This window comes from Lissotriton vulgaris, chromosome 1_2 (assembly GCF_964263255.1).
Source record: "Lissotriton vulgaris chromosome 1_2, aLisVul1.2, whole genome shotgun sequence".
NCBI classification, from domain to species: Eukaryota; Metazoa; Chordata; class Amphibia; order Caudata; family Salamandridae; genus Lissotriton; species Lissotriton vulgaris.
Genome location: NC_141686.1, coordinates 325,029,226 through 325,045,108, shown reverse-complemented (window position 1 = coordinate 325,045,108; position 15,883 = coordinate 325,029,226). Strand labels below are relative to the sequence as shown.

General features: G+C 48.9%; 1 protein-coding gene across 5 annotated transcripts in view; it reads right to left on the bottom strand.

Annotated features, from left to right (window-relative positions):
- The window catches only part of LOC147736633 (glutathione S-transferase P 1-like), a 496,543-nt gene that overhangs the window by 138,454 nt on the left and 342,206 nt on the right, over window positions 1–15,883 (bottom strand). Inside the window, exon 1 of one of the 5 annotated variants that reach the window (XM_086953404.1) lies at window positions 13,250–13,399. The exons of 2 other annotated variants lie outside the window; for them this stretch is intronic. In XM_086953404.1, coding sequence (XP_086809530.1) covers window position 13,250 — 1 coding nt within the window. In that variant the 5' untranslated portion in view covers window positions 13,251–13,399. Of the gene's footprint in view, window positions 1–8,598; window positions 9,082–13,249; window positions 13,400–15,883 lie in introns of those variants that run through there. 2 more of the 5 variants (XM_086953402.1, XM_086953401.1) reach the window with 2 other exon arrangements.

Genomic DNA, 15,883 nt, shown 5'->3' with positions numbered 1-15,883 from the left:
ATCCACCACCACTTTCACCACATCCACCACCACACCCACCATCACCACCACATCCACCACCACCACCACATCCACCACCCCCACCACATCCACCATCACCTCCACATCCACCATGACATCCACCGCCACATCCACCACCACCGCATCTACCACCACCACATGCACCACCACACCCACCATCACCCCCACATCCACCATCACATCCACCACCACCACCACCACCACCGCATCCACCACTTCCACCGCATCCACCACTTCCACCACATCCACCACCACCACATCCACCACCACCACATCCACCACCACCACATCCACCACCACCACATCCACCACCACCACATCCACCACCACCACATCCACCACCACCACCACCACATCCACCACCACCACATCCACCACCACCTCATCCACCACCACCTCATCCACCACCACCTCATCCACCACCACATCCACCACCGCATCCACCATCACCCCCACATCCACCATCACATCCACCACCACCACCACCACCATCACATCCACCACCACCACCACCACCACATCCACCGCATCCACCACCACCACATCCACCACCACCACATCCACCACCACCACATCCACCACCACCACATCCACCACCACATCCACCACCACCACCACCACATCCACCACCACCTCATCCACCACCGCATCCACCACCACTACATCCACCACCACTACTACATCCACCACACCCACCACCATCACTTCCATCACCACCGCATCCACCATCACCACCGCATCCACCATCACCACCACATCCACCATCACATCCACCACCACCACATCCACCACCACATCCACCACCACCACATCCACCACCACCACATCCACCACCACCACCACATCCACCACCACCAACACATCCAACACCACTTCCACCACCACATCCAACACCACATCCAACACCACATCCAACACCACATCCAACACCACATCCAACACCACATCCAACACCACATCCAACACCACATCCAACACCACATCCAACACCACATCCAACACCACATCCAACACCACATCCAACACCACATCCAACACCACATCCAACACCACATCCAACACCGCATCCAACACCGCATCCAACACCGCATCCACCACCACCGCATCCACCACCACCGCATCCACCACCACCGCATCCACCACCACCACATCCACCACCACCACATCCAACACATCCACCACTACTTCCACCACCACCACCGCATCCACCACCACCACATCCACCGCATCCACCTCCACTGCATCCACCACCACATCCACCACCACCTCCACCATCACCTCCACATCCACCACCACATCCACATCCACCACCACATCCACCACCACATCCACTGCCACATCCACCGCCACATCCACAACCATATCCACCACATCCACATCCACCACATGCACCACCACCGCATCCACCACACCCAACACCACCACATCCACCACCACATCCAACACATCCACCACCACTTCCACCACCACCGCATCCACCACCACCACCGCATCCACCACCACCACCGCATCCACCACCACCACCGCATCCACCACCACCACCGCATCCACCACCACCACCGCATCCACCACCACCACCGCATCCACCACCACCGCATTCACCACCACTGCATCCATCACCACCACATCCATCACCACCACATCCATCACCACCACATCCACCATGACATCCACATCCACCATGACATCCACATCCACCATGACATCCACCGCCACATCCACCACCACCACATCCACCACCACATCCACCACACCCACCACCACCACATCCACCGCATCCACCACCACATCCACCACCACATCCAACACATCCAACACATCCACCATCACTTCCACCACCGCATGCACCACCACCACCGCATCCACCACCACCACATCCACCACCACCGCATCCACCACCACCACATCCACCACCACCACATCCACCACCACCCCCACATCCACCACCTCATCCAACACTGCATCCACCACCTCATCCAACACCGCATCCACCACCACATCCACCACACCCACCATCACTTCCACCACCACATCCACCACATCCACCACCACATCCACATCCACCCCCACATCCACCACATCCACCACCACCACATCTATGTTCAATGTTCTTGAATTTTCGTCACAATAAAATACACTGAACATAATCTTCACAAAAGTTATTTACAAACGTTTAAGCTATTGCCATTATAAATTACAATACATTTTATTTAAGTATTAATTATATACAAAATTAAAAGCCATTGTTATTTGTAATATCAATACATCTAAGTCACGTAAATACAACACACATTGCATTACAAATGCTATAGTTGTCACATTTGCGAAAGTTAAAACTATTGACATTGTAACTGACAAAGCTATTAATTTTGCTATTTTCAAAACCAACACATAAATAAAAAAAAGTGTCATTTACAATACCAATCGCTCAAACTTTCCTAATGCGAGACCTATTGCATTTCCAATGCTTGTTAATATCTATGTTGCACCGCTGGCTGGGTTAATCAGGTCCCTGGGTTTCTTGGCTTTTTCATATGCTGACAACACCCAGATTGGAGTCTCTGTAACAGGCTCGCCTGCTGACACTGCTGCACAGTTTCACACTTGTCTTCATCAGGTCTTCATCAGAGCTTGAAACTAAACTCTAGTAAGATCAAGGTCTTACTCTTTGGTGGCCATACTCATTTTTGGTCCCCTGCTGTGTGGCCTTTGTAGCTGGGCCCATTACCGACTCCTATGAATAAGGTGAAAAACGTGGGAGTCACATTTGACTCCATGCTCTTTCGAAAGCCACGTTAATCAGGTTACATCCCTTTCCTTCTACACATTAAAACTACTGAGAAGGAATCTCCCATTCATTCCGGCTGAGCTGCAGAAACTAGTGGTCTCAGCTCTTGTTCTATCTAGAGCAGATTACTGTAATGGGCTTTTCATCAACCTGCGAAAGAAGTGCTTATCCAAACAGCAAATTGTGCAAAACGCTGCTGCACGTCTCTTGCTGAACATTCCACAACATAAATATGTTTCACCGGAGCTCAAAGAATTACACTGGCTGCCACTGAAGAGACTAATCAAGTTTAAGGCTCTTTGCATTAATTTTAAGGCTACGCATGACATAGGGCCTAGCTTTTTAAAACAGAATCTACAACCTTACAATCCTGCTCGCCATCTACGCTCAACTCATGCCCATAATCGGATTGTTCCCAGGTTCAAAAAGTGTTCCGGGGTGGAAGGAGTTTTCTGGTCGATACAACCAAATCGTGGAACTCTCTACCACTTAGGCTGAAAAAAGAAACTCACCTATTGGCCTTCGGGATGGTGTTGAAGACCTGGCTGTTTAACCTTTGATGTGTTTCTGGACTGTCCAGTTAGTCATGATTGATGAGCTAGCGCCTTGACACCTTTGGGTGAATGTTTTGCGCTCTATAAATTTCTTTTTCATTTCATTTCACGTAGAATTCGTCATCCAGGAAGATGATCCCCACGTTATCGGTTAATTGATGTCAACAGGAGCCATGATATATGCACACATGTCAATACCAGTAAAAATTATGTAGACTATGACAGATGTATGCAAAATAATGAGTGTCGGTGCAAGTGGACAATAGAGAGAGTGCTCTCGTCTGGGAAGCTTAACAGGAACTGAGAACAACGCACCCAACCCCGTAGGAAGCCGGAGCTATGGCCTGGGCTCCACATGAAGATGAGCCAGGGGAAGACTCGGAAGAGAGTCCCCAAACAGAAATCCATACCCACCCAGTCATTGGCGTAGGAGAGGGGCAGAAAAGGAACTAAGAAATCAGGACAGCCTAACAGAAACACAATTAAGACATGGGAAGAGTAGAATAGCACCTTTACCCATGCACAAGGAGAGTGACAACGAGGATGTCCACCACTCCCCCGAATGAGCCGGTCAGGCAAACTGACCCCTACAGAGATAGTGTCCAGAGAAGAAGGCGTGGCCTTCGTGCAACCATTTTGCCCTCTGCTAGCCTACTGGACCAAAAGGAAGACCTTGGCAGGAGAAGGGATCCTTTGAACCAAAAAACATGGCTGTTGCAGAAGACTGCATCTGGCACAAAGGGAAAGATCCACGATGGAAATTCCCCTACATGAGGAATATCTCAGAAGATGGGAGCTCTACGTCAGAGAGAAACCAACGGAGATGCTCCACACCAAAATATGTCCACCGTTACAATAGGGTGTGTCAGGAACCATCTATATGCCATGGGAATAGATAAACAAAAAAGGGCTCAGGAACAAATTCCCCACATTGATGGACGGGCAGGTAAGTGGATCTTATGTTTTGAGATAAACACGGAGAGAATCAACTTAGCTATCGATTACATCAAAAGTTTGCTCAGCAGCCTCATAGGGGAGCAGATTGACTTGGTGTTTTCCCGACCCCGTATCCCCACAGTCACTCTGATCAACACAGAGAATGATGGGGCCACATTCAACTCATTTAGATACCAGATACAGATGGCCCTGAGAGATGTTTCCTGAGCGCAGACGCAGGAGGAATGATGGCAGAAAGCATGAAGCCTGGGAAGAATGTGACTAATTTCCTAGATAGATTGAAGGAATATGAGAACAAGAGACAGGACAGCCATGGACCGACAGGGGTCCCCAGGTCGCATTCTTCTACAACATCCTCAAAAAGGGACTACCGCCTGAGATACAAACTGGACTCAATTATGTAGTCGGTCTAGACATCACACCCTGGAGAGAAATATAGGCCTAAATATTACATTATTACCTGAAAAGACAGAAGGACAGGGAAAAGCTGGAGCAATTCAAAGAGACACTGCCAAATTGGATCAACAAAAATTTTAAATGACTGCCCTCGAGGGTGCCACGGTGGCCACAAATGTGCAAATGGCGCCAGTCTTGAAGGGAGCTCCGCCTCCTGAACAGAAGGGGGATCCACCCAGTCCTAGCAGCAGAGGTCGCGTAAGATGGCTACAGCCAGGTCTCAAAGAGTGCAACTATTGTCACAGAATGGGTCACAGGCCAACCAATACCACCTGAAAACATAACACGAGCAGAAAGAAATAGACCCAGAACAGCCCCCACCGAATACCCACCCCCAAAACCAAGCCCAGATCAACGCAAATGAATTGTACAATGAGCCTTAAGGTAAATGTTATTTTTAAGATTTTTAGAGCGCAGGAATACCAAACAGTGTCTTGGCGCTAGCAGTCCTGACTAAACTGAGCTCCCTATTTATTGAATAACCAAGTTTTGAGAGCCTTCCTGAAGGCCGTCGGGTAAGAGAGAATCCTAATGGAACTAGGAAGTATGTTCCAAAATGTTGTGGTCCCCCACTGTGAAATTTCTGCCACCCTAGTTGGCTTTGTGAAACCTGGGGAAAGCATCAATTTCGCTCTTTCCGAACGGAGGCATCTACTTGGGGAGTACCATTTCAACGATCGCCTCAGAAACTGAGGGGCGATACCAAGGAGCACTTTATTAATAATTAATAAAGCTTTGAAATGGATACGTCTTTCGACTAAAAGTAAATGAAGATTTTGAAGCTGCTTTCCTATTAATTGAAACTTAGGGATCCCTAACAGCATCCTTGGAGCAGCATTCTGGATCATCTGAAGCTTACATAGGTGCTTCTCAGGCATGCTTAAATAGAGCCTGTTGCAATAATCTAGCTTGGAGAGAACTAAGGATGTAACTAAGATATTTCTACTATTTTCTGGAATAAAAGGCAGGATTTTCTTTATCACTTTAAGTAGATAGAATCAGGCAATTGCCCTCCCCACCTAAGCAGCAGGGGCTGTGTGGTTGGAAAAGCACATGGCAACTGCCACAGCAGAGAGGGAGCACAGCAAAGGACCGGGACACAGCCACGGCAGGGAGGGGTAAGTGTCTGGGGTGGCATTGCCCTTGCACAATCACAGAATTCAGACACGCAGTATGACCAAAACCACACCCCAACTGACATATCACCTTTATACCGCTTCCAGACACATTTCCTTACCTGCACCCGCAACCTAGTTTAAGGGCCGCAGTACAATATTGGTTGGGAATTCATGGTAGTGTTTGCCATCTAGGTGCCTGCAGGGGCCTGGGCCTCCCTCTGCTGTTGATACCCCGGAGGGAGTGGTTGGCTGGCCTCACCCCTTAGGGGGGAAAGCAGGAGGAGGAGGCAACAGGCCAACGAGGGTGCAGGGAGGCCCCCAGCTGCCGCATAAAGACCAGCACTCAAGTCCAATCATTCAAGTCCAGCTTTAGGCGAGCTATATAAAACTCACAAGCCCCAGGGTTTCCACCAAATGGAGGACCCATTACCGTTCCAAAACTAGGCCAACACTCCAGTGTCAGGTGCCATGTTTCTCACAGAAAGGATGAGGAAGTCTTCAAAACTCAGAAGCAAGCACATGGCACCCAGTCCATAGGGAAAATCTATAGAATCCATTAGCATTACGTCATCAGGCTAATCATGACTAGTCCCAACCACACACCCAATTCCCGTCAAGAATACAGCAACCAAGCACAATCCCAGTCACTCCCTGCAAAGCCATATAGGGGCCACAAACAACTCCCCAGCTATCTCCAGTATGCTACGCTGGAAGCAGCATTGTACAAAACCATAGGTGAACGCCTTACACAACCCGTACAAAGAAGCCCAAAAAAAAACAACCTTCCAGAAAGAGTGTGTAACCCAATCAACCAACTCCGTTAGGGAGAACATCATTACACGCCATGTGCAGAAACCAGAAGGACATGCAAGTGACAACAGAAACATCGCCATTACCCACAAAACCTCTAAAATTGATCATGCATCTTCTTCCCCTCATATTGCACACAGCCCATGCAGGGCAAAAGGACACCCCCGCACCAATAAAACACACACATACATTTAACAGAAGTAGCCTGCAAAGAAAACTACTCTCCTGCCATAGCAAGGAGAGGTGGGAACAAAGTTCTCACAAAAAAACACTAAAACAACTTAAACTCATCCTTCCCTAAAAAGTGCCAACACCTTCTTCCATTATCCCACTATAAACTTTCATGCAGTGTAGCTATTGAGAGTACCCCTAAGAAGACAGCACAGGAATTTTCCGAAAACAATAATGTTGTTTTTCCAAGCTAACATATTACCCACAGCTCTTATTCAACAGGTCTGCAACTCAGCCGTACGAGCACCATTGTTACAGCAGCCCGCCACCCCTTCCACCAAAGTGCCAAAAAGAACTTCAACAAGGCCAATCTCTCCAGAGCACAGACTGCATGTTGACTTTACGGATTATTTTTATAAATAGACTCTATTTGCACTGTCCAAGGCCAGACACCCCTGGGCTCCCAGACGACAGACATCTATCCTGAAGAGCATCCCAAGACATACAAATGTTTCCCAAGTTACGTATTTATATATTCTCGTGCACTCTCCATTTAGCAGGGGTGCTCTGGCGCCCCTGCGGAGTCAGAAGTCTGTCTAGTTTCATTGAACCTACCTCGACATTCTTGAAATGCTTCCATAGGGACCTCTCACCTCAGTTACATTTGCACTGCACCAAAAGCTAGCATTCCACATGCACTGAACAGCGCACTCTTACATAACACCTGGTATCAGCACATGACCGCTCATGAACAGGTTGTGCTACATAGGTTTACTGATACCACACACCGTAGGCGCAGACAGGCTTTACTTATCTCAAGAGATAGCCACAAAGAAAGCAAACTGTCCCCTCCACCTGTACCTATGTAGGATTAGTGCCAAGAAACAACCCAATAGAGTAGTTTCCCATAGAGCAGTAGGAATCATCTCCCGATACGAGGCCAATCCCACAGCACTGTACCTTTCCTAGCGACATTCAAACCAGGCTGGACAGGATGCACAGAAGAGGCACTATTAGGGAGAACATTGTTTGGCCCGAGACTTCGTAGCAAAGAGGTTCTTGGAGGTAGAAAGAAAACTGCACAAATGCGCCCACTCCTGTCTCGGTCTGTGGTGCCTGGTTGGCCCGTAACCTATTTGGGGCTGCCTTTTTTAATGACAAATGGGCCCATGATATGGAATTCCAGTGCAGGGCTATTCACCCCGGCGATGCTAGGGTAAATGAGTACCACAGGAGGGGGTCAAACTGCAGCACAGACGCATAATGCCAGGGAATCTGGGATAACAAGATTAATAGCTATATATTGTTGGAAAGAAAGGGGAAAACTCTAACTGAACAGAAACTTGCACTGTATTCTTTGTGTTTTTGGGGCAAAGGAACCATACTACTTGGTTCAAGTGACAAATGTGAAGCAATACTTTATATACACGACCTGCAATGGGTCGCCTCCACGTTGATGGATATGTACTTGCAGCGTGGTGAGCTTGCCTATACCGAGCTTGTTCTCGGATGGTGGGGTCACTGCGCCCTCATGACAATACACACCCAACCCAGGTCATCCCTGGAGAAGATTTGTCCGAGTTGTCCTGACATCCGCTACAGAAGAAAACTCTGTTGCATCAGACTTGAAGAACTACTGTTCATTTGGCTGCGCCCAGTACCAGAAAATTCCAGTAGAATGCTGACTTTTCTGAAACTCAAGTAAACACAGGAAGGTCCATACCCTCCTTCACCTTGCAATCAAAGGTGAACGCCCGCTGGTTACAGATGTCCAGGTGGGAAATGCTGAAGATGTTCATGGACACAGAGCTCGGCCAAAACGCGAATAAGGAAGAACTAAGAGCCATCTGCCTCATGGTGAGGCAACATCTGTATGTGCTGGACTTCATGGCCGCAATGGAAGGTGGGGTGTGGGCTAAGATTGGTGCTTTCTGTTGTACGTTTATTCCTGGAAATGATCTCGAAAACTGAATTCTTGATCTTGCCATCCAAGCACTGCATCGTATAGAAGCCGACATGAAGGATAGAGGTGACCCTGAGCAGGACTGGTTTCAAAGAAATTTTTCCTTGCTCCCACTTTGGGTGTCCAAACTGTTCATGTCATTGCTTACAGTTATAATTTTTGTACCAATGTTGTGTGGGATCGTACAAATGGGGTTTCCTCCTGTAAAAACGCAGTCCTCAAAAAAAGATAGAATGCAAATACCTAGAAAAAGGATAGCAGACATTATAGAAACACACACAGCCTTGAATAATGTAACAGTCATGACATAAGAAAAATGATGTAATTGAAAATTTTACTAGAAGGGGGAATTGTAATATCGGTGCATGCAATGTCAATGTATGGCATAATATATGCAAGCACAACGTCAATACCAGTTGAAATAATTTTATTGTATGCTATGACAAATGTACACATAATAATGAGAATGTTAGTAAATATGGCATTAATGACCACATGTTATATCTACACGTAATAACAAACTTGTATCATTGGATAACGGAGAAACAGTGGCCCTCATTCTACTCGACCTCTCCGCCGCTTTCGACACAGTCTGCCACAGCACCCTTATACAATGCCTCAGCAACATCGGCATACAAGGAAAAGCCTTGAACTGGATCATCTCATTCCTCGCTGGGAGAACTCAAAGAGTCAGACTTCCCCCATTCAACTCAGAGGCCACTGAAGTCATCTGTGGAGTACCACAAGGATCATCACTCAGTCCCACCCTCTTCAACGTTTACATGAGTCCATTCGCCTCCATCGCGCGTCAACACAACCTTAACATCATCTCCTATGCCGACGACACCCAGTTGATCCTTTACCTCACCAATGTCCCTAACACCGCCAAAACCAATCTTCACAAAGGCATGAAAGAAGTAGCCGAATGGATGAAACACAGCCGCCTAAAACTCAACTCAGACAAAACAGAGGTGCTCATCCTAGGATCTTCCCCCTCTGCCTGGGACGACTATTGGTGGCCTTCCGCTCTGGGCACAGCACCCACACCCACAGACCACGCACGCAACCTGGGCTTCATACTAGACTCCTCTCTCTCGATGTCCAGACAAGTCAACGCAGTCTCATCCTCCTGCTTCAACGTACTTCGTATTCTCAAAAAGATCTTCCGCTGGATCCCCCTCGAAACAAGAAAGACTGTCACCCACGCACTGGTCACGAGTCGACTGGATTATGGTAACACACTCTACGCCGGAATCACAGCAAAGTTACAGAAAAAACTCCTACGCATCCAAAACGCATCAGCGAGACTCATATTGGACATCCCTCGCCAAGATCACATCACCGGACACCTAAAAGACCTCCACTGGCTCCCCGTCAACAAGAGAATTACATTCCGCTCTTCTCACCCACGCACACAAGGTCCTCTACAAACTTGGACCCGAATGCCTCAACACTCGACTGTCCTTCTACACACCCACCCGCCAACTCAGATCGTCCAATCAAGCCCTCGCCGCAGTCCCGCGCATCCGAAAATCTACCATGGGTGGCAGATCCTTCTCCTTCCTGGCGGCCAAGACCTGGAACTCACTCCCCACTCACCTCCGCCTTACTCAAAACCCCATCTCCTTCAGAAAAGAACTTAAAACCTGGCTATTCGACAAAAATTGAACCCCCCTTCCCCAAGCGCCTTGAGACCCTCTGGGTGAGTAGTGCGCTATATAAATCCATGAACTTGAACGATTGAATTCACCTGAGATGAGCTACCCATCTACCCAGTCAGAAATATGTTGTCAGACCCAAACCCAAGCCTACCGATTAATAGGTTAGAGGTGGAGTTACACTTAGCCCGAAGACAAACGCGCAAACAGGGAAAACAATGATCGATGCCATAGATAGGTAGTTACACTATATAAAGATCCGACGAGATTGGCCCCAATCAAACATGTTTGGCCAAAGACATACGTTCTAAAACACCATAAAGTCAGATGCCACATGTAGTTAGAAACACTAAGCCAATAAGAACTCTGCATTCACCTCACACAAAGTGATCACATGCTCCCCATGCCGGACATTGATAACAGAGCTCCCTGGTGGTGCACAGGGCCCCAATTTGGACCTCTTCTTGGAGGACTGGCTACACTGTTCTTGATGATCAACAAACCACCTTCTTCTCTGTAGAGTGGACTCAGAGTTCTGGGCAGGCTGCACGCTCCTGGGTCATCCCAGAGACCAGTGGGGGCGAGACTGTTTAATTACTTGATCATATACTACAAGATACTCGCAACAAGGGGTCGCGATCCGAGAGAAGAGTTTGCAGACCTCAGGAATTGCTATAGAACCATGGTAGACAGACTAGGTAGGGTGAACTGTGTCGACTACCGCTCACCAGCATGCAGAAGGTGAGAAAGCAGGACGGGTCCCAGCATGGTTGCAGCGCTTTGAGACGAGGCAGCCTAGACTGACAGCAAATCGTTCCCCGACAGGCGAGATCCTCATGTCACAGTTAATGAATGAATGAATACGGATTTCTATAGCGCATGGCTACCCGAGGGCATCCCAGCGCTTTAGGAACTAGAGAATAATACCACTACTCATGGAGAGAGAAAGAAGAAGGTCTTCAGCATCTTCCTAAAGAGGAGATGGTTAGGTTCCAGGCAGATGGAATTGGAGAGCCCATTCCACAGATTGGAGGCGTGACCCGAAAAGTTTTACAAATTAAGTGGGACAAGCAAACCCAAAGTGGAAGGGTATGCTGATGTGGGTCATTTGCTCGATGTGCCAATGTATTTAAGCTAGACTGGCTGATATAGGATTATGCACTGATGCTAGTTTCCAGTCCACTGAGGATCTGGCTTGGCAGTTCGGGCTGGACTGTTCCCATGAGAACCAGGAAAGGACTGATTTGCATATGGGTGGGTCCATACTGGGGTGGCATGGTGAGCAAAAACACGATGGAATAAACACATATCTCTTGACTGTGGGTGAGTGTTTGAAAAGTTTCAGCACGTTGTCCATCATCTTGTTGTGTTTGCTGTGTCAACAACCTGTGAACCTGTCCAAATGTCCCTGTGCTCACAAAATAAGTGTATATAGCCTGTGTGTTGTGAAGTGCTTATATGTCCTCAGGATAGGTTTGCTTTGCGCCATACAAAAGTGGTTTCTGGATGTTATTAGAGCTCTAATAATATTGGTCGCAATGAAAGGCAAGGGATTCATTTGAATAGGAAAAAGATACCAATATCGAGGCAAAATCGCTTAGGGAGAAATCAAGGAACTGGGATCAATCATTGGCCAAGTGGAGCGATCTCATGCAAAGAATGATTTCTCTTTTTTGAGTCTTCTTTCCGCTCCTCATCACATGTGAGAGTTGAGGATGTGCGCTGCTGAAAAACCTCCAATATTTTATTTAATTACGTATAATGTTACTCAGTGCCGAATACAAATCTAGGCAACAAATTGTGTGCATATGAGGGCGGGCTTGCTCAGATAGGAGACAGGCATGTTCCTCAGTGCATCACTTGCAATAAAGCCTTTCCAATGCAGTGACATCCTCTGATGTGAAAGCTTTCGTGCGTCATAGGTCCATATCCACTTCCAAATTTAATTCACGCCCTCTCTATTATCTGAAGGAAGACCTTCCAGTATAGAAAATTCTATTCTCAATGACTATGGAAGTGCCTTCCCAGTGTGTTCTGCAATTTATCGCAGTATTATCCTTGTACCTGTGTTTGATACTCTTTTGTAACCTGTTATGTTATGCTGCATTTCTAAAGCGCTCAGCTACTCAGAGTATCCCGGCGCTGCTACCCTAAACCCCCACCACCAGCTGATCAGAAAAATAAAAAAAAATTAAAAAAAAACTGCACACGTCACTTTTTCCTCCTGTAATGCACCGTTTGCTCCTCTTGTATTGAGTTTCCTCACATTTGTCACTTTTGCCTTATGTAACTTTACGTTTGCTTTTGTAATTTGTTCACTTGTAATGTTCTCATGTATCAGGTCTGTTCCTGTTGTGAAGCGCTCTGACACCTTCGTGTAAAGTCCGCGCTGCATCAAATAAATAGATGTTTGCTGCATGCTTTGCAAACACAACCCAGTCCCAAGGCGCGGCTCGTGCATGGCTCGAAGAGCCCGGCCCTGCCTCCGCCGTGGGCTCCACCTCTCCCCCTCACTGGCAGCGCCTCGTGGAACGGTGCGTGTGCAAGGCGCTATGCGAAGCCCTGGGCCCACGGGTGTGGGGGGGCCTTGAAGGATGCCATAAGAAGGCTCCATGGTTAACCACCCCACCAGAGGGGGCCTCAGAGGGCCACCGCCCGCTCACTCGCCGCCCCCGCACCCCAAAAACACCCAACAAAATGGAACCGAGCTTCCTTCCCCGCTCTACCAGTGACGCGATACCAAGTCTACGCACTTCCTGTCCAGTCGCAGCAGCACTTCCGGAGACCCCTCGCTCGCGGGCACACAGTCACTGCACTTCCGCTTCAATGCTCAAGCACTCGCGCTTTGAAGGGCTCACGGCTACGGTACTTCCTCTTCCGCATCGTACTTCCGCTTCCGCTCCGATGTTAAAGCAGTACGTTCGGATGGAAGACACAGAAAGGGCACTGGCCATCAAGCATTGGCAATGACAACAGCTCTGCCAACTTATAGAATGCGCTACCAACCCCTGTGCAGTGGGAGCACACCATCTGTCGAAGCCTGTATTTTTCTTATTCGAGCTAAATATTGTAGAAGCAGGAAAGACTGCACACATTTTCGTTTTTTTTTTACCTTCAGTCGATTTTTATTAAGAGTACTTTATCATACATAAATACAATACAAAAAAATAGCACCAATTATTTTGAATGTGAATTTGAGAAAGTCAATATGAATGAGAAAAGCCCTAGCTATAGTGAAGGAAACTTTTAGTTCTAAGGACACGAAATAGGTCTAGTCCCCTGCACAACAGCGACAGCAGCATGCCCGCTCGTTAGGGTCCCTAGCCGCAAGCCAGAAACTGCTGATCCAAATGCATTGAAAGGAAGCACGACATGGTCCGAAGGAGAGGGGAGTCCTAGTGTCCATCATGGCTCCGTGCTGGTGGAGCTCCCCACTGATGTCAAGCCGGACAGCTGGCAACGCGCACCAGGCCTCACGCGCACCATCCGGAGAAATCAGTAGGCCCGACCTCAGGCACCACAAGATGGCTGGATCAAGGGTACTTGGGGGGTTATGAAACAACGCTCCGACCCCCTTTGCCTCGGATAAATGGGGTGGCGAATTGCATCAAACCTAGGGAAAACACCCACCAACCAATAAAAGGAACCCAAAGTAAGAATAAAAAGAAGTCTCTAGAGAAAGGGTGGAGTCCAGATTTCTGGAGGAATAAAGGAGGAGCACGTTGCATGCCGCATGCTGAGAACAAAGAACAATACACACACATGATCTTGGGGCCCATTATAACCACTAATGCTTAACAGAGACATGCCCCCTCCTTGCACAGCCCTGCGCCAGTGTACGTTTACAGATGCACCCGGAGAGACAGGCTCTTGGAAAACTGGCTGCGCCCATAAAACCCTAGATAAAAACCAATGCAATCCATCTCTTTTATCACAAGGCCAATCTATAAATATTTCGCCCTAATCCAAGCACCGGATAGGTATGAAGAAGGGGGGGGATAGGTACGAAAAAAAGGGGGGCTCAGCAGCTCATAAAATAGATTAATTCGCCTGATTACCAATAAGTCACCTTTAAATTTTAATTAACAAAAAGATACCATGACCGGGGACACTTCCGGTGCCTCACTAAAAAGTGCGTAAATCACCCTGCTCGACAACCTCGCCAACCTCGGACTCAAGCAACTGGTGTCCACCCCCACCCACCTCGCCGGACACACACTCGACGCCGTCTTCTCATCCAGCAAAGACATCGCCTTCAGCCACGCCACTGGACTCCACTGGACGGACCACAGCTGCGTCCACTTCACCTTCAGAAGAACGACGATCCACCACCACCAGCAACCGGTTGCTCGAAGAAGCTGGAACAAGATCACAGCCGACCAGCTCGCCGCTTCCCTGAGCCAGCACCCCCCCCCGCCAGCTCAGCGAACCCCAGCCAGGCCGCCGACAACCTCACGAAGTGGATCAACAACTGCGCGGACGAACTCGCCCCACTGAGGACCCCGCCCAGCAGACCCGGCAGCAAGAAGGCCCCATGGTTCACCGACGAACTCAAGAGCTCCAAGAAGAACTGCCGAGCCCTCGAGAAAGCCTAGAGAAGGGAACCAACACCGGACAACATGACCGCCCTCAAGCACCACCAACTGATCCGCGCCACCAAGAAAACTGCATTCAAGGACTGGCTGGACAACAACGCACACAATTGCAAGGAACTCTTCAACATCGTCAAAGAGCTCTCCAACCCCAACGCCGGAAACAACGACATCACCCCATCGCAAGACCTCTGCAATTCCCTCGCCTCCTACTTCCACGACAAGATCGCAGACATACACAACAGCTTCAGCACTCAACCGACGCACGCCACAACCGAACCACCGCCCCCCACCACCACCCTCCGCGCCTGGACTCCGATCAGCACCGAAGACACCATCCGCATGATGAACTCCATCCACTCCGGATCTCCGACCGACCCCTGCCCTCACCACGTCTTCAACAAGGCGAACACTGTCATCGCACCCCACCTGCGGGACATCATCAACACCTCCTTCGACACCGCCACCTTCCCGGAGAGCTGGAAGCACGCCGAACTCAGCGCCCTACTAAAGAAACCTACAGCGGACCCCACCAAACTCAAGAATTACCGCCCCATCTCGCTCCTCCCGTTCCCAGCCAAAGTCATCGAGAAGACCGTCAACAAACAGCTGGCCGCCTTCCTCGAGACGAATGGATCCCTCGACCCCTCTCAGTCTGGCTTCCGAGCCAACCACAGCACCGAGACCGCCCTCATCGCTGCCACCGATGACATCCGAGCCCTGTTGGACAACGGAGAAACAGCGGCCCTCATCCTCCTAGACCTCTCCGCGGCATTCGACACTGTCTGCCACCGC